The sequence below is a fragment of the Suricata suricatta genome, chromosome 6, assembly GCF_006229205.1.
Source record: "Suricata suricatta isolate VVHF042 chromosome 6, meerkat_22Aug2017_6uvM2_HiC, whole genome shotgun sequence".
Lineage (NCBI taxonomy): Eukaryota > Metazoa > Chordata > Mammalia > Carnivora > Herpestidae > Suricata > Suricata suricatta.
The window spans coordinates 30,795,270-30,818,442 of NC_043705.1; the positions used below are offsets into that span (position 1 = coordinate 30,795,270).

Here is a 23,173-nt window from a genome sequence, read left to right on the forward strand (position 1 = left end):
AGGACCCAGATGTGAGGATAGCTCAGTGTTGAATACAGTGACTCTGCAGTCAGACAGCCAGACTTGGAATCTCAGCTCTACCACTGAGGTTGTAAGACTTGGGCAAGTTTCTGGGCCTCAGATTTCTGGGCTCCTGATTTGTAAAATGGAGAAAATGACAATACCTCTCTATGACTACAGAGCCACATCTATTGAGAGTACTTCTGATTATTATGTTCTTCACCAAAGCCTCTGCATTCAGAAGACTCAGGCCATTGAAGCCTGGCTCCTTAGCAAACACCATCATTTTAGGGGAGGCGCTCTGGGGCACAAATGAAGAGGGGCAATAATGGTTCTGCAAAGATCCCCAACTCACACCTTGATTCAACAAATATCTATCATTTGTCTACCAAATGTCAAGACTGGTACAAAACCGGGGATGCAGACATGGCCATCACAGTCCCTCTGTTCTGCCAAGATCGTGGATTCCCCCAAAGACCACGAGGAGTCCGAGTCACGTATGCAAAAGCAAAGGGCGTTTATTGGGGCTCGAGCTCGGACTCTCAGGCCTCATCAACACAGTGGATGCGTGCTCAGAACCCTGACCATCAATCCAGCAGGGTTTTTATTATGGTCAGGGGGCAAGGGATGGGGTGAGGGGCAGGGATTACAAGATGATTGGTCGACACATCGGCAGGGGTTGGCTCAGCGTAGGGTGATTGGCTAATTTGAGCTCACTAAAAGGCTGGTGGTGGTATTTGCTTGGGCAACAGGTGGGTTGTTTTTACCTCCGTTGCTACTGAGTCACACCTGGGGAAACAAAAACGTAGGCTTTCTAGTTTCTGAGGCTTATTTGACGCCTGTCATGGAGTCACTTTGGTCCTTCACCTCAAGTAGTCCAGCAGGTGGGGGAGGCAAACACAGACTCAGAGCTACAGTCCATAGAGAAGAGGGCTCACAGGGAAAAACCAAGGACTTGTGGGAGCTGTGGAGAAAGAACAGTGAGCTCTGTATTAGAGAGGACTTGGGGCTGTTGTTTATGGGATCGACAGTTTTTTATTTATTTATTTTTACATTTATTTATTTTTGAGAGACAGAGCACACGTGGGGTGGGGGCAGAGAGAGAAGGAGACACACAGTCTGAAGCAAGCTCCAGGCTGTCAGCACAGAGTCCGACATGGGGCTCGAACCCACAAACTGTGAGATCATGACCTGAGGTGAAGTCGGACGCTTAACTGACTGAGCCACCCAGGTGCCCCTGGGATTGACCGTCTTGGTGGGCAGATAAGTGCAAAAAAACCAGGGTGGGCAGCTGTAACTCTCTAAGCAGGTGACTCTGCCTAGTGACTTGTGTTACCTTGCCCGCAGGAGAAATATGTAGGTGTTAGAAGCAGCCTGTCCCATGACAGAGGAGACAAGACCCAGGTGCTACCTCCAGCCAGAGCATGGCTCACAGTAGGTGCTCAGTAAATGGCTATCCCGGAACTGGATGAATGCTGGGCCTGGAGAGTTGTGGGGGCAGCATAATGGTCTGCAGACACTTAACTAGGTGTTTTGTGGAAGAGATTGAAGGCAATTGACTCCAAGAGATGAAATTAAATTCTAGGGAGGAAGTTGGTTTGAAAGTGCCAAATCCTAACCACTAGACTACCAGAGGAAGTTGGTTTGAAGAATAGTTCCCTTTCCTGGTTTTGCTCTTTTATTTGCCTAAGTAATAGCTTTCTAAAAATTAGAGGCCTCCAAGAGAAATTCTTAAGTGCTACCAGGACTCTGCTTTCTTGGAATTGTGAAAGGGAGGCGACAGCACCAAACAATTACACTGTAACTTAATGACAGCTCTAGAAAGGGTTATGAAGTATGTATTGCTATAGGCTCTCATGACAGGGACACAGGTACAGTAGTTCTGAGTAGGGGATATTGTAATTGAGATCTTGAGGGTGGTGTTAATTAAGGGACGGATGTTTATTGGGGGGTGGGACAGAGACAGAGCTCTAGGGAGGATAACAGCTTGTGCAAAAGCCTGGAGAAGGAAGAAAGCAAAGGCTTGGAACAAAGAAGATCCCAGGAGAGGTGAGTTAGTCGAGGCACCCTTCCATTGAAGATTGGAGAGGTACGCAGAGATTAGACCAGGCAAGGCTTACTTGGCCACAATTCAGATATCCGAGATAAGGGAACACAATTTAAAAAAAATTCACCAGTGTTTCCCCAGTACCTAGTAGTTAACGGCACTCAAAATTTGGTTTAAGAATTACTTATCCCTGGGGCAGGGGGCGGGGCATGGTTGGCTTAGTTGGTTAAGCCCTGGATTCATTCTTTCTTTTCTTTCTTTCTTACTTCCTTTCTTTCTTCCTTCCTTCCGTCAGCATTCACTCTTGATTTCCGCTCAGGTCTTGATCTTATGGTTCCTGGGATCTAGCCCTGACTGGGTGGGACTTTTTGATCGCTGATTGCGCAGAACCTGCTTGGGATTCTCTCTCTCTCTCTCTCTCTCTCTCTCTCTCCCTCTCTCTGTCAAAAATAAATAAGTAAACGTTAAAGAAAACAAACACTAACAAAAAGAATTACTAGGGATGCCTGGGTGCCTCAGTCATTTAAGGGTGGGACTTCGGCTCAGGTCATGATCTCACAGTCCATGGGCTCCCGCCCCACCCCTGGCTCTGTGCTGACAACTCACAGCCTGGACCCTGCTTCAGATTCTATGTCTCCTTCTCTCTTGGCCCCTCTCTCTATAGCTCTTTCTCCCAAAAATAAATAAGCATTTAAAAATTACTTTCTCCCCCAGCAATACAATTCACTTTTATTTATAACAGGGAAATAATTATATCTGTCTCATTTTCTTCACACGCGCATACTGGGGATAATTGTCATGATGGAACAATTCAATAAAGTAATGCGAATCCAGCGTTCATTAGTGAGAGCTGTTATTGGTGTAATCTTCCTAGACGTCTGGTGATTTGAATGTTCATCTAGGATGTGTTAGGTATGGGGAAGTTGTATTTGCTGAGCGGAAGGTGAGGCACTGTCAGTTGGGGTCGCGGTTGAATTTCTTTCCTAGAACTGGGAAGGAGAAAAACCGGAGCGTGTGCTTTTCGGTCTTGCATAAGTTCGTTGCTGCCCAGATCCTACTCCGCCTCTAGCTCTCGTTCCTCCCCTCCCAGCTCTTGCCGCACCCCATTCTACTCTCCCTTCGCCCCTCCCCTCCTTCGGTGGGTGCCGGTCTCACCCCGCACCGCTCCGTACCCTGGTTGCGCCTTCTTGCTCCTCCCCGCCGTGCTCCGCCCACTCGCGCCTTCTTTTCCGGCAAGCGCTGCGGCTGCGTGGTGCGTGCCATCTTTTAGGCTCACGGATCGCGTCTCTGGATTTCTGCTCTAGGCGAATTTTATTTATCAGTTCCACCATGTGGAGCGGACGGCAGGGTCGCCTCAGACCGGTGGGCTGCGTAGTGGAGGAGCTACGGTGCCGTCGACGGGAGCGGGAGGCAGGTGCTGGCAAGCAAGAGAGCCGGCAGGATGCGGGTGGCGGGGGGTAGTGGCTATGGCGGTCGGAGATTGGATGAGGAGGCCTCCGGGTTGGAGACGGGGTTCAGAGTCCTAGATGACCCCCTACGTTCAGCCGGCTCCTTTGCCCCCAGCACTGCGGAAGGCGCGGAGGGAACAGCAGCTGATTAGTAAGAGACTGCTGAGAGACGACGCCCCGGAGGAAGCCGAAGGGGGATGTGTGGCCGTGATCCTTGGGGAAACTGAGGTAAGGCGACAGGGCGCGCGGTGAGGTCGACGCCGGCTGGCGCCAAATTCCTTTTGAGGCCCATCCCAAATCTGAACGCGGTCCCTTTAGTACCTCCATCCTTCCAGCGGGCCCAGCCAGAGAGCGGGGAATCCTCCTCGACAACTCGGTCCCTCATTCCCACACCAATACATGAAGTTGTTTTTAACGTCCTAAGGAGCTTTGGCGTCCTTACGTGCTTCACCATCGTGGCTACGCCGGCCTCTTCTCTGTATACTCAACAATAGCCTTCTACAGGCCATCTGCATCTGTGCTTGCTGCCTTCAGGTTCATTCTCCATGCCTCATACAGATGTGTCTTTTAAGAACACATAGAGACCGAAATCCTTCCTGTAATTTATAATGTCCAGCATTGCCTAACCTTTGCCTACCTCCAGTCTTACCAGTTTATTCATCTTAGCCAAAATTACCCTATTTTAGTTTTTCTTTTAATACTTGTTTTTGGGAGAGCGGAAGCCAGGGAGGGCAGAAATGGGGACAGAGAATCTGAAGTGGGATCTGGGCTGAAGCTTGACAGAAGCCATCCTGATGTGTGGCTCGAACTCAACCGAGAGATCATGACCAGAGCCTAAGTCGTTCCTTCAACTGACTGAGCCACCCAGGTACCACACACACTTCCTTTTTAGTTCTGGAAAGACTATATTAGGCTCTTTTACTGCCTCAAGGCATTTGCATTTGCAGCATCTAAAAGTATGTCTTTAGTATTCTGTCTTGACAGACCATTTGCAGAATATTGGTCCTACTAATTGCTTATTTATCATTTGTCCAACTAGATTTATTTGTTGAGAGAGCAAGAGACACACAGTGCAGGCATGGGAGGGGCAGAGAGAGAGGGAGGGAGACAGAAGCTGAAGCAGGCTCCAGGACCTGAGCTGTGGGCACAGAGCCTGATATGGGCCTTGAACCCACAAATTGGGAGATCCTGACCTGAGTCAAAGTTGGATGGTTAACTGACTGAGTCACCCAGGTGCCTCAGAACCTAGACCATGTCTTACTTGGTATCATTTAAAACTCAGGTGCCTGTATAGTATCTGACATATAGTAGATGGTCAGTATTTAAAGTGAGTAAGTGAATGAAACGATTAGTTTCAGCTGATTTATTTATTCAGCAAGCATTGGGAATCCCCTTTCTTTATATTGTGTATGTTTACATATGTTGTTCACAAAGCACTCATGCCTAGGTTCATTGATTCATTATGTGCTTACTTTATGCCAAGATACCGTGCTGGGTACTGAGGTACACAAAGATGAAGAGAGTCCCTTTCTTTGAAGTGCTTGCAATAGCCCAGTGAAGGAGACAGGTTTGCTAACCACCTGTCATGAAGGAAACATGAGGCACAATAGAAAGCCCTAAGTGTGCAAAAGGGAGCCAGAAAGAGATTACTTCCCAGAGGCAGTAACAGGAGTAGAAATCTGAAGGGAGTGGAGGACCTGGGGAGGGTATACAGGCCCTAGGCAGAAGGAATACATTGTGCAAAAGCTTGGAAGCATTAAAAGCAAGTCTGTTTTGCTAGGTGTTGGAGTATAGGTTGTGCCAGACTGGAAGGTTTAAATGTTATCCTTGCAATAACCCTTTAAGAAGTCAGGAAAGATGTTATTCCCATTTTTCAGGTGAAAACCTGAGGTTAAGTTTCCTTCTAGAGAAGTGGCAGGGCTGGTATTAAACCCAGTTGTGATTCACTCTTCTGTCTATCCTACTGCAAGATTGAGACTTATTAGCCATATTAGCGTGATGACAAATCATAGGGATGGTACAGCATTACAGTGCTCACAGGCAAAGTGGGCAGAGTGGGACTCATGCTTGCTTTCTGGCAATTTTGTGTTGCCATGTCTTCTCTCCTTGCTCCAGATCCAGCAGTTCTTACGATTAGCACAGCGGGGGACAGAGGAAAAGGAAAGAGAGAGGGCTCTGGTCAGCCTTCGTCGAGGCTTGCAGCACCCTGAGACGCAGCAGACCTTCATCTGGTCAGTGTGGGTGGTGTGAGTGGGGGCTGGGGCTGTGAGGGATGGACAGGAGTGTGGAGGGGACGGGCCTCAGGCTGAGCAGGGCTCTGGTGCTCACTCATGTAGGCTGGAGGGCAGCATGCGGACCTTGGTCGGGCTTCTGACCAGCAACCGAGCCCTGTTGCAGCTTGAGGCCGCTCGGTGCCTTCATGAGCTCTCTCATTCTGAGCAGTCTGCGGTGGCTGAGGCCTGCCTGCCAGCCACTTCCTACCTTCTCACCTACCTCTCCGGTCACAGCTCAGATTTTATAGTAAGCCCTGTCCCTTCCTACCTTGTTCTTGGCTTGGATTTACAAGTTATGCTTTTGGGTATAGTTTGAGTTGGCACATAGGGGGAAGAGGAAAACTTGTTTCCTGTGATGTCTGTAGCCATATGTATGCCCGTCATCTTCCACGCCCTTTCGCCCAGAGCCTCAAAGTCAAGACTGTTCCATCCTCTGCACTCCCGCCCCCACCCTAGCCTGAGATAGGCCGTGCCCAGTGCTTTTGTTGTCCCACTCTCAGGAGCTCTGTCTGTATACACTGGGTAACCTGATTGTGGAGAGTGAGGCTGTGAGAAGGCAGCTCCTGCCACAGGGCATTGTTCCAGCCTTGGCTGCCTGCATCCAGGTGAGCATCCATCTACTGTTTCCCTCTCTGGGCAGCCTTCCCCTCACTTGTCTCTATATGGTCCCCTTGCTTTGTTTAGGCAGCTTCAGCCTCTGCCCTGTGTTATGGGGTTGAAACTCACGGGAAATCTAATGGCCCAGCTTCCAGAGTCAGATCTGTACTCTGTCTACTTCTAGTCCCCCCATCTGACCGTGCTAGAAGCCCTTGGATATGCCCTGTCCCAGCTTCTGCAAGTTAAGGAAGCTCCAGAGATGATCATCCCGTAAGTAAAATTAGGCCTCCAGATGTGCAAGTAGGTGTGACCTACGTGGTGGTGTTACTTGGAGGTCTGAATCTTGTTTCCAGAGCTATTGCACATTTTAGCTCAATGTGTCTGGCTGGGAAGAGCTTTGGATTTGGATACTTTCCCACCTGCTTTTAGGGTTTTGGAAGATGACTGGCATATTGGCTTCTGTGGTTCCAACTCACTGCTCTCCTTCTGCTGACAGCTCTGTCTTGGACTCCACTCTCCCTGAGCACATCCTGCGCCTGTTGCAACCTGGCCCAAAGCTGAACCTTGGGGTTGCTGTGGAATTTGCCTGGTGCCTGCACTATATCATCTGCAGGTAACACAGGCCATTTGCATAAGTCTCACAGACCTTCCCCGGGGCTCCCTTCCAGGACACTTATGTTTTTGAACTTTGGATTCAACTTTGGAATTGCAGTGAGTTTTCTACCTTTCGTGATCCTCTTTACTTGGAGCCTAGGAAGCCTACAAAACTAGGCCATTTGCCATCTTAAAAGTGGGATTGACTGAGTAGTGACTGTTTGATTCTTATTGCCCAGCCAGGTCAACAATGCCCTGCTTATCTCCCATGGGGGTCTATCCACTCTGGGTCTGCTGCTCTTGGACATGGCTGGAGCTGTCCAGAGAACAGAGGATGCAGGACTGGAGTTGGTAGGTGAAGAGAACAGGTCAAGGTCTGGGCTACTTTCTTTCCTACTGTGCTCCTTCAGTACGTAGGTAGCCCTTTCCTCCTTAGACCATATTCCCAACTTGTCTTTGTAGCTGGCATGCCCTGTGCTTCGGTGTGTAAGCAACTTGCTAACAGAAGCAGCAGTGGAGGTCTTGGGAGGGCAGAATCAGCTCGAAGATGACCGTGTTGTGGCGGCCTTATTTATCCTCCTGCAGTTCTTCCTTCAGAAACAGCCCAGCCTACTTCCTGAGGGCCTCTGGCTCCTTAACAACCTCACTGGTACGTGCCATAATGTGCCTAGGACCTTTAGATACTGGGCATACTTGCTTACTGACTCAGATGAGGTGGGTAGGATCAGGAAGGGGGAGGGCAGTTTCAGACCCATTTGAGGGACTTTACTGTGACATTTTCCCTTCCAGCGAATAGTCCTAGTTTCTGTACCTCCTTGCTCTCCATGGATCTCATTGAGCCCCTCTTGCAGTTGTTGCCAGTTTCTAATGTGGTGAGCCAATTGGTAGGTATTGGGGTCTCTTTAAGTCTGGGGTCTGTTGTCAAAGACATCATTAATCTTTAGTTTTCATCCTTTGTGGGCATTGTGTATACATGTCTCTCTGCAGGTGCTCACAGTTCTGTGCAACGTGGCAGAGAAGGGTCCTGCTTATTGCCAACGTCTGTGGCCAGGGCCCTTGCTCTCCTGCTTGATTGGTACACTGGCCTTCCCTGACATTGAAGTAGTAGGCCAGAGTTTAGAGCTGCTGCAGTTGCTGTTCCTCTATCGGCCAGAGGTGGGTTTTGGCCCTGCTTCCCTGTTCTGAGGCCTTTAGTCTCACTATGGCCCCTTTCCTTCCAGTCCTATCGCTAGTCAAATCTCTGGGCTTGGCAAGCCTATATAGACTTCAGGTTGGAACTTCCAGCCTCTTTTTGGGAAGTCACTCTTCCAGATAGAGGTGGGCTAACCTGTAAGGCTGTGGGGATCCAGGGACCCAGGTATTGAATCCTTTTCTTCCCTGCCCTTAGGCTGCTGAGGACTTTCTGCAGCAATCAGGGCTGCAGGTCATGGAAAGACACAAAGAGGAGGCACAGCTCCAGGATCGTGTGCATGCTCTGCAGCAGTTAGCTCTTCACAGGTGACCTGGCTTTTCCATATCATTCTACTCATCTCCTCTCTCTGCCCCAATTTCCTTGCCCATGGATCCCCTTTTGAGGGTTTAGAACTATGATGATAACTCATGCTCTCTGCTCCTATGTCTAAGCCAAGATGTTTGAAGCTCAGCTCTTCCTCTGTGATCCCGCACTGTCCACATAGGACCAAATGGAACTTGATGTGGGCCCCGAGTCTCCCCCCCCCCCCCCCCGCCCCATTAACAACTGGTGGTTTTTGATGGACAGAATAAAGTTTTATTTTTATACTAAACTGGTTTGCCTTAGTGGTTACACAATAAGGGGTGGAGGGGAAAATAAGGACAAGAACATCCAGAGATGGTGTTTCTCAGCACAAGCTTTATAAATAACAGACGAACACATTTTCCCCACATTTTACTCAGTCCAGCATAGCCCAAGCTTTGGGGTGTTGCTCTTAATAATCAGTGGAGGCTTCAGCTTCAGGCTTTGCCACTTAGCACATTCTCCAGGGCTCTCGTTACTTGATCAGCACTGAAGTTATTCAAAGAGACATTCTTCTCTTGGCCAAATGCTGAGGAGACAGAGAGGTGACAAGTATCCAATATGTACTGTGTGGGTACCAAAATATCAATAAAAGGTTTTTGTCTTCAACTTACAGTCTTGTTAGAATAGGAAAAGTAGTAACAAGACCTCACCAAGAAGTATTTGGGATGCCTAGAATTTATACATTGGGTCTCAAATACCTCTAGGAAGCCCAGGTCCAACTAGAATTTTGGCTGATTCTGAGTAACTACACTGGGAAGGAGGGTTTTTCAGGGCAGTTTTTAGGGGCCTGGTAGGTATTTATTATTACTGCACTCTTTTGCATGGGGCTAGCCTTGTCTGGGTGCCAATTCTATGGCTCCCACATTCATAGTATAGTATGCTAATCTGTGTCCATCTCTTGTAGTCTATTGGCTTTTTCCTCCCCATTTTTAAAAAACGTTTATTCTGAGGGAGAGAGACAGTGTGAGCTGGGGAGGGGCAGAGAGAGGGAGACACAGAATCTGAAGCAGGTTCCAGGCTCTGAGCTGTTAGCATAGAACCCCCACTTGAACTCATCAACCGTGAGGTCATGACCTGAGCTGAAGTTGGACGGATGCTTAACCCACTGAACCACCCAGGCACCCCTCCCCAATTTTTAATACAGACTGCAGTATCCACTGTGAGAGCCAGTCTACCTTAAGTGTTATTTTTCTCCTCCCTGACATTCCTAGGTAAAGATGTAGCTAAAAACTGTAACTACAATACCATCATTATTCAATAAGTCTAATACATATTGTGTGCTTTTATGTGCCAAGCTACACAATTTTCAGATTATGAAAAACTTAAATTGGGAATATGATAAAAAGGTGCTAAGGTTATTATTACGTAATTCCTTATTGAGGAGGGGATATACAAGTTCAGACCTGAATAACAACCTTCATTACAACCACCTAGCCACGGAAATCTGGTAGAAGTGCATCCTAGGAAGGGGGAATGCATGTAAAGGCACAACCTGTTGTATCCTAGCTGCATAACCTTAGGTATGTTCCATAAAATAATTTTTTTGGTAAGGTCCACACCCAATGTTGGGCCTGAACTCAACCCCTACACCTTCACAGGCTCTAATGACTGAAGCAGCCAGGTGCCCCCGTGCGAAAAATTTTTATTCATCTTTCTAATTTCTACAAGGAGAAAAAAAACCCCACCCCCTCATATAATTAATGAAGATTAAATGAGATTTAGGCAAGGAAGTACTCAACACACCTTAACTTTAAGTGCTCAACAGAATCATCATTAAGCTTTTGTTACTGACAATCTCACTACCCGGAATGGCACTGCCGACATCTAATGTGTAAAGACCACATCGATAGGAACCGAGAAGCATCTCTTCCCCATCTGAGCCCTGTTCTGAATTAGGAAAACAGTTCTTGGTACCTATGCAGTACCGGGACCGTATCCACACACCTATGCTACTCGAGGCACCAAGCTTTTTGTAACCGTGCAGATATGAATTTATCTGAAACAGCCTCAAAAGTAAAACCTTAGTCCGAGTTCCACACCCCCTACAGGTTTCTGCGTGATCCTGGATGATTCTTAAAACCATTGTTCTCCTACCAACGCCTAGACGGCCCGCTTCCCCCACTCACCGTAACGGGCCCAGAGTTTGGGCTGCACATCGGAACACTCGCGGATTAGGATTGGCAGGCCAGGGTTCGCCTTCTTCAGCTCCACATAGTGTTTCTCGATAAATTCCCTGTGGGGGTGGGGGGCGAGGAGAGAGAAGTTGCGCGGGCCTCCCCACTCTAGATAGAGGTCATGACCTAGGAACCCCAAAGCCTACTGGCCCCACTACCTTGCGCCTTACCTGACGCCCTGACTGCCAGGCGAGCGCTGGCACAAGTGGAGACGAATCTCACGCAGGCCGAGTTTTGTCCGAATTCCGCGACTGGCTGCAGCCGCCGCCATCTCCGCTAGTGCCTAACTCCCCGCCCTAGGACTCCGGGTCAAGTTCTCCAATCCGGTCAATCGCGGATCCTCCAGTCTCGCGATATTTAGGTGAAAAGGGGCGAGGTAAAGTTTAGCCAATGCCTTAAGAGCATTGCTGAGGGGACGTCCTCGCTTTTTGTCCAATAGCTCGGCCAGCCGGCCGTAGCGGAAAGGTTGCGGAGCGCAAAGCATTGTGGGCTGGTCCTGAGGTGCATGATGGGAAAAAGCTTGTCGCTGCTGTGTTGTTGTTGGAGCTTCAGTTGTTGGCAGCCGTGAAACACCGGAGACAAAATGCCAGAGCGAGACAGTAAGGCTCGGGTCCTCTGTTCTTTATTACCTTCAGGGCTTGGGACACTTAGCTTGTTGTTTTGGCCCCAGATCTTAAGCCCTGTGTGGAATCTGGGGGATGGAGAGAGGGCGGGTTGTGACGCTGGAATCTGGCGAAGCTGATCGGTCCCGAGTGAAACCGGGAATCTCCAAACTGTTGTCTCTAAGCCTTGCCCTTGCTCCAAGTGACGACGGGTGTTTTGTCTTTGAACTACCCCATATCCCCAGCACTTAATCTTGAATTACGCCAATTTGTCTTTCACGCAGTATCTTAGATGTCATCTTCAGGAAGTCTTTGCTGATCCCCCCGCGCTGGTTTAGGGGCCCTCTCTTCTGCATCAACAGCTCCTTGTATTTTCTCACTTTGGCCCATAATTATGTTGCATTGCCACTGTCTTTGTTCTTGCTTTTTTGCTCACTAGATTGTGAGCAGTTTGACGTGAAAACGTTAGTACCGTTCACTAATATATTTTTTGCACAGGGCCTGACACGAAAGAGATTAAATTGGTGCCAATTCTTTTTCTTAGGCGAGCCTTTCTCCAACCCGTTGGCTCCAGATGGCCACGATGTGGATGATCCTCACTCCTTCCACCAGTGAGTGTTTCAATCTGGGACTATAGGAATGAACTAGAGTGGCAAGTGAAGTGGTGTGGTGATGGTGAAAGAGTTCTAAGTTGTCAGCAAGGATGGTCCAAAAAATTGTACCACTTGCTCCTTATCTCTGTGAACTTTGGCTGGATCAGGTCAACTGCATTAGAGTATTTGAGGGGAAATTCTGTCTGGGAGGGTGCTAGTTTTTAAAGCTAATGTTTAATTACATATGACATAGGAGTTGATTCTTGTAGAAAATTAGAGTAGAAATAAGGGTAAATAACATCCCCAATTCCAGTCCCTGTCTTAGAGGTAACCACTGTTCTTTTTTACATGTCTTTTTTTTTTTTTAACATTTATATACATACTTGCATGTTTGAGGACAATATAGCATTATTTTATAATTTGAAGTATTAAATGGTACTGTTGTGTATATATATATCATTTACCACTTGCTTATTTTCCCCACTCCGTGTCTTGGAGATTATTTTCATGGCAGGGACAAAGACTCCCTTCTTGACCAGATTTTCATCAGGCTTCTCTTGGGTCTATTTTTTGACTAGGACTGCTGGGCTCACGTTTAGCAAAGAATGCCGTTAAGCCACTTTGTGGAGAATCCCCTTAAGTAATGAAGTAGGTCCAGTCAAGCTCCTTTTCCCACCCTTGATGCCTAACCAACTTCCTTTTAGTAATTTTTTATAAATCCCCAATTGTCCCAGTGTGTATTCAGAGTAGAATTTAAATTCTTGTTCCGTATTGAAGTAGTCTTAATTCTTATGACAGTAGTCTTTTTTTTTTTTTTTAAGTTCTCTGATTTATTTAACAGAGAGAGAGCACATACACCAGAGAACAGGGGTTAGGCAGAGAGAAGGGGAGAGAGAGAGAGAATGCCTGGCAAACTCCATGCTGTCACCACAGCTCAATGCAAGGCTTGAACCCATGAATTGTAAGATCATGACCTGAGCTGAAGATGGACTCTTAACCAACTAAGCCACCTAAGTTCCCCTCCTATGACAATAGTATTTAACAGTGTCTTTCATGGGAACACTTAGCAGGTTTCTTGGCTAAAACTGGCACAGCAGGCCAAGAAAGAGCCCTAGTTAGAAGAGGGCTCAAAAGGGCCTGACTAAAGTTTGGCCAAGGAGTGAGTCTTTGTCATTGTACCAGTTAAAATGATCTCTTATACCATCGTTGCTATCTGCCCCACATTTGAGAAACACTCACAATTTAATTAGTCTCTAGTTAATGAACATTTAGGTTGTTTCCAAGTTTTTATTATTTTCAAATCTGAAATTGAATCTTTGTTACACTGTTTCTAATACACCTATCCCAGTAATTAGCAAAGCTACATATAGGTGAATGGAGTTGCTAGGTCATGGGATATACATACTTACATTTGATACTGCCAAGTTGTCCTGATATTGGCTATACTGCCTTACATATGTTCCCTTCAGCAGAATGTTTACTTCCTACATTCTCACTCATACTTGATTTATCAGACTTTTTAATTGTTAACACTGTGATTTATTAAAAGTGGCATTTTTAAAAATGTTTATTTTTGAGAGAGAGCGAGAGACAGAGAACGAACAGGTAAGGGGCAGAAAGAGAGACACAGAATCCGAAGGGGGCTCCAGGCTCCAAGCTGACAGCACAGCACAGAGCCTGATGTGGGCTTGAACCCACAAACTGTGAGGTTGTGACCTAAGCTGAAGTCATACGCTCAACCACCTGAGCCACCCAAGGTGCCCCAAAAGTGGCATGTTTGTTTTTAGTTTGTATTTTCATGATTTTCAGTAAAATTAATCTTTTTTTTTAACATATTCCTTTTCCAGTTCTTACTAGGTACTCATTTTTAAAATCTTTGCCTTCTAGGTCAAAACTCACCAATGAAGACTTCAGGAAACTTCTCATGACCCCCAGGGCTGCACCCACATCTGCACCGCCCTCCAAATCACGTCACCATGAGTAAGTTTTGACGTCTTCCAGCCTGTCTCTTATTTCCTTCCTACAGAAAATATACTGAATTAGATGTCTTAGGAACTAGAAGGATTGTTATTTTTTGAAGACTGTGATTCCGGTTGTCTCCTGCTGGAGATTGAAGCTCCAGTGGAGAATAGGGTGCTCTAGGATCTCAGAATATGTTCCACAGATCACTTGTACTACTAGAGTTGCTGCTGGTGCTTAAATGTGCAGACGCCCATTTCAGCCTCATGTACTCAGATACTGGGGTAGATATTGGGGAGTATATAGTTTTAATAGTGAATTTCTTTCTCTTCTAGGATGCCAAGGGAGTACAATGAGGATGAAGACCCAGCTGCACGAAGGAGAAAAAAGAAAAGGTAAAGGAAGGATAGAGGAATGTTGGGCTTTAAGGTGGATATTGTTTGGGGGAAAGGAGTAGGAGGTAGTAGTTAGGAGCATAAAGATTGACATTTTCCTTTATTATCTTGAGGTTCTGTGCTTTACTGGTGAGGAGTGATAGGTAGAGTGGCAATTTAGGACTTTGGAGTCAGCCTGCAGTATTTTAATCTCAGCTTCACCAGTACCTAGCTGGATACCCATGGGCATATTGTCTAACCTTTCTAATACTCAGTATTCTCATGGGTAGGACAGAGAGTCATTTCATAACATTTAGCAGGTTGTCACGAGGATCAGCTGTGATTGTGCATGTAAGCATTTAGCACTCATGCTTGGCATATGATAACTATCCAATAATATTTACCTGCTGTTATCACCATGATCAACATTATTTATTTATATGATACTAAAATTTCTGGACCTGGTATTTTGCTGTTCCCCTCTTCTGGGGGAGGACCAGCAAGGAATGACTTATTTTCAGTTGAAATTTGGAAGGTGCTAAAAATTTAGATAACTTCCTGGTTGCCCTATGGAAAAATCTCATAGAGACTCAGTGATACAGAGTTGGGTGGCATTGAAGAATTCTGAATTGGGGCGCCTGGGTGGCTCAGTCGGTTAATCCTCCGACTTCGGCTCAGGTCAGATCTCACGTTCGTGGGTTTGAGCCCCGTGTCAGGCTCTGTGCTGACAGCTCAGAGCCTGGAGCCTGCTTCCGGTTCTGTGTCTCCTCCTCTCTCTGCACCTCCCCCTCTCATGCTCTGTCTCTCTCTGTATCAAAAATAAATAAAAACAAGCCGGCGTTGGTGGTATAGTGGTGAGCATAGCTGCCTTCCAAAAATAAATAAAAACATTTAAAAATATTAAAAAAAAAAAGAATTCTGAATTGACAGATGGAATGTCCTGAGGTGGCATTGAAACAGTGTATCTGTGATCTGGAAGATGCTGTAATTCTAATTTTAAGGACTATCAAGAGGTGGCCCACAATTCTATCAGGAGATATATGAGTTTTCACCAGAGAGTTGGACGAAGCAGGCAGGATCAATTCTGCTGACCTTGGGATAACAGCTGATGAATTTTATGCATTTGCTTTTCTCTTGTCACAGTTATTACGCCAAGCTTCGTCAACAAGAAATTGAGAGAGAGAGAGAACTAGCAGAGAAATACCGGGACCGTGCCAAGGAACGGCGAGATGGCGTAAACAAAGATTATGAGGAAACCGAGCTGATCAGTACCACAGCTAACTACAGGGCTGTGGGCCCCACTGCTGAGGCGTGAGTACCCTGGGAACCAGGGTGTGATTCCCTCGACATCCCAGAACTCTGCAATCATAGTGAATTCTTCATAACGCTTTACCCACTTTGGAGCCTCTGCTGAGCCATTTCAAGAGGGATTTGCTCCTCACAAAAGACTATTCTAATGTGGTCTCTTTCAATATTTAGGGACAAATCAGCTGCAGAGAAGAGAAGGCAGTTGATCCAGGAGTCCAAATTCTTGGGTGGTGACATGGAACACACCCATTTGGTGAAAGGCTTGGATTTTGCTCTGCTTCAAAAGGTGAGCCTTGGTGGGTGGGTGGAGAGTAATCCTAGAATGCTGAATGTTTTTGTACAGGCCTTTCAAGATCAAGGAGGGAGACTTCTGTCAGCCCTGACCATGTAGAAAGGCCAGTGGTGGCTCCTCTTTAGGACTAATTGCTATTCATCCTTCAAGTTATGGCCTCAGTTTTATTTTGGGAGGGAAGCTTTCTCTGGTCACTTAGGTATGGCTAAGCTCTATTGCTCACGTCCTACTTCCGGTAGCCTTGCATAGCTCTTCTAGTTCACTTATCATAGTTATCACATGTTGTCTCTTCCTCTGTAAGCTCCATTAGAGCAGGACTGTATTGACTTACTTAGTATTGAGTTCTTCGTTCCTGGTACAGTGAGGTATATAGTGGTGTTAGGTAAATGTATGTAATATGAATAAATGTCTAAACCCTAGGTACGAGCTGAGATTGCCAGCAAAGAGAAGGAAGAGGAAGAACTTATGGAAAAGCCCCAGAAGGAAACCAAGTAAGTAAACATGGGGAGAGCTTGAGAGTTTAGAAAAGTGGGACTTAAAAAAGGAACACATCGGGGTGTCTGGGTGGCTAGCTCAGTTGGTTAAGCATCTGACTTTGGCTCAGGTCATGATCTCAAGGTTTGTGAATTCAAGCTCTGTGCTGACAGCCCAAAGCCTGGAGCCTGCTTTGGATTCTGTGTCTCCCTTTCTCTTTGCCCCTCCCCTGCTTACACTCTGTCTCTCTCTCTCTTTCTCTCTCAAAAATAAACAGACATTAAAAAAAACAAAAAACAAAAAAACAGGGGCACCTGGCTGGCTCAGTCAGTGAGCATCCCAACTTTGGCTCAGGTCATGATCTCACAGTCTGTGAGTTCGAGCCCCACATCGGGCTCCATCTCAGAGTCTGGAGCCTTCTTAAGATTCTTTGCCTCCCTTCTCCCTTTCTCTCCACTCCTCCCACACTCCCCACTCATGCTGTATCTCTTGACTTTCTCAAAAATAAACAAACATTTAAAAAAGTTAAAAAAAAAAGAAAACAAAGATTAAAAAGTAGGAACACATTTAGCAAAAAAACTTATTTTTTAATTTTTCTAGAAAAGATGAGGATCCTGAGAACAAAATTGAATTTAAGACACGTTTGGGTGAGTACAGAATTTCTACACTAAAGGTTGTACATTTTAGGTGAATTGTAGGGATTTTATGCTCTGAGCAAGATATGCTTCCCCTTTCTCTCAACCTGCTTTCCTCTATCTTGCCCCCAGAGTAGCTAGTTCTTATAAAATGCTTTACTAGTAATCAGATGTGGAGTTAAGTCATTTCATGTGTGTTATTAATGTCCCCTCAATTAGATTGGAAGCTGTTTCAGATTGTGTCTTATGCATTAAGGGAAGTAGCTCATAGCTTATGTGTTAAAAGAGGTAGCATGGTAGGTGATTGAAAGCTCAGAATTTGCAGTCTGAGACCTGGGTTTGAATCCTGGTGATGAAACCGCACTAGGCATGTGAGGGCACCTGACTTCACTGCTCATTGCCTATTTGTCTGCAAAAATGGGGCTAATCACCTCATGGCATTGTTGGGGCCAAAAAAAATTACTATGCACCATATCAATCATATTGAGCATGTAGCAGGCTTGGTTTTTCCATCAAGAACCTCATCCTTCCTCCTCACAGGGCCTCATACAACGTGAGGCACATAGTGTCCTTGAGGACACATTGTTAAAGAGTGGATAGGAGCTCAGGCTTTGGAGATAGATTGCCTGGGTCCCGTTCTTTATTCTGTTGCTTGGTAGCTGTATGATTTTAGGTAAATCACTCTCCTCTCAACTTTAGTATCTTTATCAGTTAAAAGGAGATAATAAGGCACATCTTATAGGGCTGTTGTGAAGACTTGAGTATTTGGTATGGTGGCTGGCACAGAGTGAAGCACTTAGTAAATGGCACCTGTTACTGTAGAAGCTTCTCAGTGGCTCTACTGCTGCTTGTCCTCTTCTTGTAGGCCGCAATGTTTACCGCACACTGTTTAGGAGCAAGGCGTATGAACGCAATGAGCTGTTCCTGCCAGGCCGTATGGCCTATGTGGTGGACCTGGATGATGAGTATGCGGACACAGACATCCCCACCACGCTTATCCGCAGCAAAGCTGACTGCCCCACCATGGAGGTACGTGACCTGAGAGTCTGTTACATGAGCCTCAAACCTGGGAATCAAGCTTGATTCTGCCCTGGGTCTCATCCACCATATTTAACCCAACATTGAGTCCTGTCCACTTTTTACTTTCTAAATTTCAATTAAGTTTCCCTGGAGTGATTTTTACAAATGGCTGGTGTGATCTTTTCAACATGCAAATGTTTCTCTCACCACTCTTGAGAAGCTTTCAGTGATTTCTCATTGAGAACTTGCCCCTGCACCTTCTGGCCTTCTGAGCTGCTTCTCACCGTGATTCCTGTAGCTGTTCTCCAGTGGATCCTAGCTTTCTTGAATGTGCTAGATTCACTTTTGACACAGGCCTCTTTGTGTGTGCTATTCTGTCTGCCTGGAATCTTCTTAACACCTTTCTCTGTTTTCACCTAGTTGGTTGTAATTTGTCCTTCAGTTTGTTAAGTGAAACAGTGAAGTGAAGAGATTCTTGCTCTGTGGGGTCACATCCTTGTTATTTGGGGTTTTCAGGCCCAGACAACACTGACTACAAATGACATCGTAATCAGCAAGCTCACCCAGATCCTTTCCTACCTGCGGCAGGGTACCCGCAATAAGAAGCTCAAGAAGAAGGATAAAGGTAACCTGGAGGGTTAGGGAGAAAAACCTTACCTCTGGAGGGGCATTTGAGGGTGGATCCAAGGTGAGCTGGAGCCGTCTGTGTCCAGAACATTGGGAGGCTCCTGGAGAGCAGGAAAAAATGGGAGCAATGGAGCATTAACTTGACCCACCCAGGAAACAGTGGTCAGGTTTGAGACTTGACCGGGGGAGAGCATTGGGGAGCTTTTATTATCTCCTCTTCTAAACACATGTTCAAATGGGCATTCAGAGCTGGTTAGGCTGAGTGGGAATCAACTCAGGAATAATTTCTTCACTGCTCTCTTTGTATCTTAGGGAAGATGGAAGAGAAGAAACCCCCTGAGGCTGACATGAAGTATGTATCGTAGCCCTGCCACCTGATGTGAGGGAAGAAATGGCTCTTTGTTTCTTGTTTTTGGTATTTTGGGGATCTGGAGAAATGGCCACGGATAGTGGAAGTGGTGTGACTTTGGCAGCTAGGGATCTCTGTTTTTCTAGTATATTTGAAGACATTGGGGATTATGTGCCATCCACAACCAAGACTCCTCGGGACAAGGAGCGGGAGAGATACCGGGAACGAGAGCGTGATCGGGAGAGAGACAGAGACCGTGACAGAGAGCGGGAGAGAGAACGAGATCGGGAGCGGGAGCGGGACAGAGAGAGAGAGGAAGAAAAGAAGAGGCACAGCTACTTTGAGAAGCCGAAAGTGGATGATGAGGTGAGATACAGCCCTGGTGCCCATCTCTCTGCCTGCCCAGCCAGATGTAGGCTAGGGAATTGATTCAGGGATTAGTCATGTGGGGACAATGAGTGTAAATTCCTCATGGTGATACTCACTTCAGTTTCTTTTTTCTTTCCAGCCCATGGACGCTGACAAAGGTGGGTTGTATCTGAGACATCTTGCATTTGTTCTGGCAGTCTGGCTGGGCTGGGAGTCCACCCCTAGCGTTCACAGCTGGCAAAGGTTGGGATTGTGGGACTTCCTGGTCTGGGTTCTTATTAAGATCCATGTCTTGCTTCATGGAATAGAGAGAAGAGGAGTCTGGAGTTCACCTCCTCTTCCTGGGCAATGACAGGCATATTTGCTCTGTTTGCTACAATTCCTCCAGCTGTGCTGTTCTGAAAGACAGGAGGCAGGTCTAACCAGCAGTATTTTTTGTATACAATCCGTTTCAACCACAGCTCATTGTTAGTTGAACTTTGATTAAAATCATGTTAGCTAAAAGATTTTTCTGTTGCTTAAAAAAATGGTTTTATGAAAACAGGTTGGAAGTGTGTGTGGAAAAGAGGTTCGAAGTTTCTTGTTTCACAGTCTGAATAGAGTTCCCTTTCCCCTGCAGGACCTGGATCTGCTAAAGAGTTGATCAAATCGATCAATGAAAAGTTTGCTGGATCTGCTGGCTGGGAAGGCACTGAATCATATCCTTTATTTCAATTTGTTGCTGGATTCCAGAAAACTGTTGTCCTGTTTCTTTCCAATTCCACCACCTCCCTGCTTCCGCACAATGCTTAGCCCTCATCCTGCTTCTTGATTTTCATGCTGAATTTTGATAGAATTTTGCAGTCATTGTGACTTTCCCTTCCCGCCCCCCATATCTTTTTTTAAGGTATTATTATTTTAAAATTTATTTATTTCAGTGATCTAGACCCAGCGTGGGGCTTGAACTTACGACCCTGAGATCAAGAGTCTCATGCTCTTCTGACGGAGCCAGCCAGGTGCCCCATGACTTTCCCATTTCTCAGAGGATTCATGCAAGTTCACAGCCTTCACCTTACGAGTTTTCATGTCAGGGGCTTCTAGGCCTCAGCCCTTCCTTCTTGCAGCTTTCCTGCTATAGGTAGAATTGTTTTCTTTAACGTAGCGTATGCTGAAGAAGCCAGAGGACAAAAAGCAGCTGGGAGACTTCTTTGGCATGTCCAACAGTTATGCCGAGTGTTATCCAGCCACGTACGTGAGGCTGTTAAAGAAGGGAGGCTGGGGTAATTGGACAAGTTGTGGGAAAGGAGATGAGGTGTAAATTTGATTAACTTGGACCCATGGGTACGTACTGGGATGAACTGCTAGTTGGCTCTCAGTGGGAGGTCTAGGGGTGGTGGTTATCATTTCTATGCATGTAGCATCTTAGTTATGTAGATTTTTGGATGGAGCATAGGAGTCTGGGTCTGCACCGTCTCTTTAACTGTTGCTTCTCTTTAGGATGGATGACATGGCAGTGGATAGTGATGAGGAGGTGGATTACAGCAAAATGGACCAGGTGAGGAGTTGGAAGGATGGGTGGGGGTTCTTGGGCAGTTACTCTTTGGCTCCTATCCCCTTCCCTACGCCCAAAAGTAGGGCCTTAACTTTCCCTTATTTGCAGCAGTCAGAACAGCAGCATTGTGGAGTCATGGGAAGCTTAGTCTTTAAAATATCTGCCCAAATTAAATGAGATGTGCCCAGAATAGATTTATTTTTTATTTCCTACAAAATGCCAGGCTTTGATTTCTATACTAGGCAGTAGTAAGCAAGCCTTTAGTGCATAAATAGAAAGGTTAGAAGGAATTTCAGTCTTGAGAAAAATAACTAAATTTTACTCTAGCCAGGATTGTAATTTTCTTTTCTATCCTAAAAACAAAACAAAAAAGACATAACAAATAATACCATTAATGGTGGAGAAATTTCATCTACTTTTTCTTGTTTTCACTGCAGTGGTTGAGCATGGTTTAATTCCATCTCGGAGATTTGCTTAACCCTGGCTCTGCCATTTATTAGTTTTGTGACCTTGACAACTCATTTCACTGCTTATGCCTCAGTTTCCTCATCAGGAGAATTCAGAGGAATATGGTTGTTTTTTGATAGAGTTTGAGAGAATTAAGTAAGTGTTCAATGTTCAGAATCCTGCCTGGTACATAGTAAGTACATAGTAAGCACTTATTAGTTTTTATTAGCATGGGATTTATGAATGATAAAACAAGACTGTGGGAGAACCTGGCTTTATTAAGGGCTAAAATTCTGTTTCTGCTGACATTTCTAACTTCCCTGTTTCCACTGTGTCTTTAACAGGGTAATAAGAAAGGCCCCTTAGGCCGCTGGGACTTTGATACCCAGGAGGAATACAGCGAGTATATGAACAACAAGGAGGCTTTGCCCAAGTGAGTCGGGACTAAATATGGCTAAGGAGTGAGGACAGGGACGATGATGGGGTGGGCTAGCCTTCACCAGAACGGGTTCTCTGATCACAGGGCCATCTGGGAACACCTAGTGACTGCTGTGCAACCTCTGAGGCCTTCTTCCAAATGTTCTTTATTCTCAGAGCTGCGTTCCAGTATGGTATCAAGATGTCTGAAGGGCGGAAGACCAGGCGCTTCAAGGAAACGAATGATAAGGCAGAGCTTGATCGCCAGTGGAAGAAGATTAGTGCCGTAAGTGAGATTGCAGCTCGGGTGGACTTCAGCTGAGAGGAGACACTAGCCCATGGGTGCAGGAACGGGCCGGGGGTTGGAGAGCCAAGGAAGGAGAGCGGTTAGCCTTGTGCCTCAGGTGAGCTTAGGCTGACAGCATAACTATTGTGTTGTAACTGTTCTTTTTTGTAGATCATTGAGAAGAGGAAGAAGATGGAGGCTGATGGGTGAGCAGCAGCGTTCTTCCTCTGGAACACTGTAAGAATTGGTTGGAGTACTGATCTTACGCTGACTCATTTCTCCTTCCATTGCAGAGTTGAAGTGAAAAGACCAAAATACTAATCTCTGGTTCGAAGTGCAAAAAGGTTCCTCACAAGGATGCGCTTGCCACTGTTTGCTTTCTACAATTCCCAAAAGAGTTGCAAGGTGTTTTTCTGTTAAATGTATATAAAATGTTTGTTGTATGATCACTTAGTTCCATTAAAACTGGTCAGCCTGGGGGCACCCTGGGTTGCTCAGTCAGTTAAGTGTCTGACTTGTGATTTCAGTCAGGTCATGATCTCATGGTACGTGGGATCAAGCCCTGTGTCTGGGCTTCACTCGGACAATGTGGAGGCTGCTTGGACTTCTCTCTCTCCCTCACTCTCTGCGGCCCCCTCCCCCCTGCTCTCCTTCTTTCTCGATATAAAGAAAATAAACTTAAAAAAAAAAAAAAAACCTTGTTAACCTATTATCCTGTCTTCTGTGTGTTGAGCATCCTCCCTTCAGGACCCCTGTAGCACCAAGAAGAATTCCAGTGATTGTGTAAAATGTACATGCAGAAAGTTAGCTCAGTCCTTCTAGATTGCTGGACAATAAGGATCCTAGCCAGGACACCTACTGGAGAAAGAAGATCCTTTTCCACTCACTCATGGGCAAGAGGTAAACGGAGGAACATAAGGATGATTGGTTTCAAATAATAGACTCATTCAGGCCCATATGTGGCTTACTGTTAGGACAGAGATTCCCTGGGAATTCGGCTCCACCCAATGGGCTACCAGTCTGATTCCAAGGTTGTGCAGGACTAAGCTCTAGGTGAAGGTACCTGAGGAGAATCACGGAATAAAAATTAATTTGTGCCCTCCCGAGAGTTTTAGTAATTCTAAGCACAAACTGCTGATTCTCAGCAATGATAACAATCCTGGGAAGTGCCTTGAGGGATCCCTATGCTAGACCAGCAGGGTTTGGTGCCCTTCAACACC

The 23,173-nt window shown here is 46.1% G+C and overlaps 3 protein-coding genes across 8 annotated transcripts; 2 read left to right on the plus strand and 1 right to left on the minus strand.

The window, feature by feature from the left end:
• Positions 1–3,106: 3,106 nt before the first annotated feature.
• TMCO6 (transmembrane and coiled-coil domains 6) lies at positions 3,107–8,743 on the plus strand. 6 transcript variants are annotated; one of them, XM_029942068.1, is made up of 12 exons: positions 3,107–3,299; positions 3,611–3,723; positions 5,611–5,726; positions 5,832–6,015; positions 6,269–6,373; positions 6,550–6,635; positions 6,862–6,978; positions 7,199–7,310; positions 7,422–7,608; positions 7,749–7,843; positions 7,947–8,114; positions 8,347–8,743. In XM_029942068.1, the coding sequence occupies exons 4-12, from the start codon at positions 5,845–5,847 to the stop codon at positions 8,458–8,460; spliced, it is 1,155 nt and encodes a 384-aa protein (XP_029797928.1). In that variant the 5' UTR covers positions 3,107–3,299; positions 3,611–3,723; positions 5,611–5,726; positions 5,832–5,844; the 3' UTR covers positions 8,461–8,743. The 6 variants fall into 6 exon arrangements, with proteins under 6 accessions (XP_029797928.1, XP_029797926.1, XP_029797927.1 ...); XM_029942066.1 differs by lacking the exon at positions 3,107–3,299 and adding an exon at positions 3,306–3,461; XM_029942069.1 differs by lacking the exon at positions 3,107–3,299 and adding an exon at positions 3,379–3,457.
• Positions 8,744–8,809: 66 nt separating this feature from the next.
• NDUFA2 (NADH:ubiquinone oxidoreductase subunit A2) lies at positions 8,810–11,109 on the minus strand. Its single transcript, XM_029942076.1, has 3 exons — positions 10,841–11,109; positions 10,623–10,729; positions 8,810–9,022 (listed from the first exon to the last, which is right to left on the minus strand). Exons 1-3 carry the CDS (start codon positions 10,939–10,941, stop codon positions 8,931–8,933), a joined length of 300 nt encoding a protein of 99 aa, XP_029797936.1. The 5' UTR covers positions 10,942–11,109; the 3' UTR covers positions 8,810–8,930.
• A 41-nt stretch (positions 11,110–11,150) lies between these two features.
• On the plus strand, positions 11,151–22,460 carry IK (IK cytokine). The gene is made up of 20 exons (XM_029942065.1): positions 11,151–11,269; positions 11,817–11,883; positions 13,753–13,845; positions 14,160–14,219; positions 15,342–15,509; positions 15,678–15,792; positions 16,219–16,289; positions 16,873–16,919; positions 17,773–17,936; positions 18,444–18,552; positions 18,867–18,906; positions 19,050–19,269; positions 19,412–19,430; positions 19,892–19,970; positions 20,419–20,499; positions 20,749–20,806; positions 21,595–21,683; positions 21,845–21,953; positions 22,125–22,159; positions 22,247–22,460. Exons 1-20 carry the CDS (start codon positions 11,254–11,256, stop codon positions 22,272–22,274), a joined length of 1,668 nt encoding a protein of 555 aa, XP_029797925.1. The 5' UTR covers positions 11,151–11,253; the 3' UTR covers positions 22,275–22,460.
• The last annotated feature ends 713 nt before the right edge of the window (positions 22,461–23,173 follow it).

What these genes read in the sequence shown, in the direction of transcription:
- TMCO6 (XM_029942066.1), top strand. Translation starts at nt 3,377, where the DNA reads ATGTGGAGCGGACGGCAGGGTCGCCTCAGACCGGTGGGCTGCGTAGTG. An exon ending in TGATCCTTGGGGAAACTGAG is followed by an intron (nt 3,724 to 5,610) that starts GTAAGGCGACAG and finishes TCCTTGCTCCAG; the next exon opens with ATCCAGCAGTTCTTACGATT. An exon ending in CTGCACTATATCATCTGCAG is followed by an intron (nt 6,979 to 7,198) that starts GTAACACAGGCC and finishes CTTATTGCCCAG; the next exon opens with CCAGGTCAACAATGCCCTGC.
- NDUFA2 (XM_029942076.1), bottom strand. Translation starts at nt 10,941, where the DNA reads ATGGCGGCGGCTGCAGCCAGTCGCGGAATTCGGACAAAACTCGGCCTG. An exon ending in CCTGGCAGTCAGGGCGTCAG is followed by an intron (nt 10,730 to 10,840) that starts GTAAGGCGCAAG and finishes CCACCCCCACAG; the next exon opens with GGAATTTATCGAGAAACACT. An exon ending in CAAACTCTGGGCCCGTTACG is followed by an intron (nt 9,023 to 10,622) that starts GTGAGTGGGGGA and finishes CTGTCTCCTCAG; the next exon opens with CATTTGGCCAAGAGAAGAAT.
- IK (XM_029942065.1), top strand. An exon ending in GATCCTCACTCCTTCCACCA is followed by an intron (nt 11,884 to 13,752) that starts GTGAGTGTTTCA and finishes TTTGCCTTCTAG; the next exon opens with GTCAAAACTCACCAATGAAG. An exon ending in GCTCAAGAAGAAGGATAAAG is followed by an intron (nt 18,553 to 18,866) that starts GTAACCTGGAGG and finishes TTTGTATCTTAG; the next exon opens with GGAAGATGGAAGAGAAGAAA.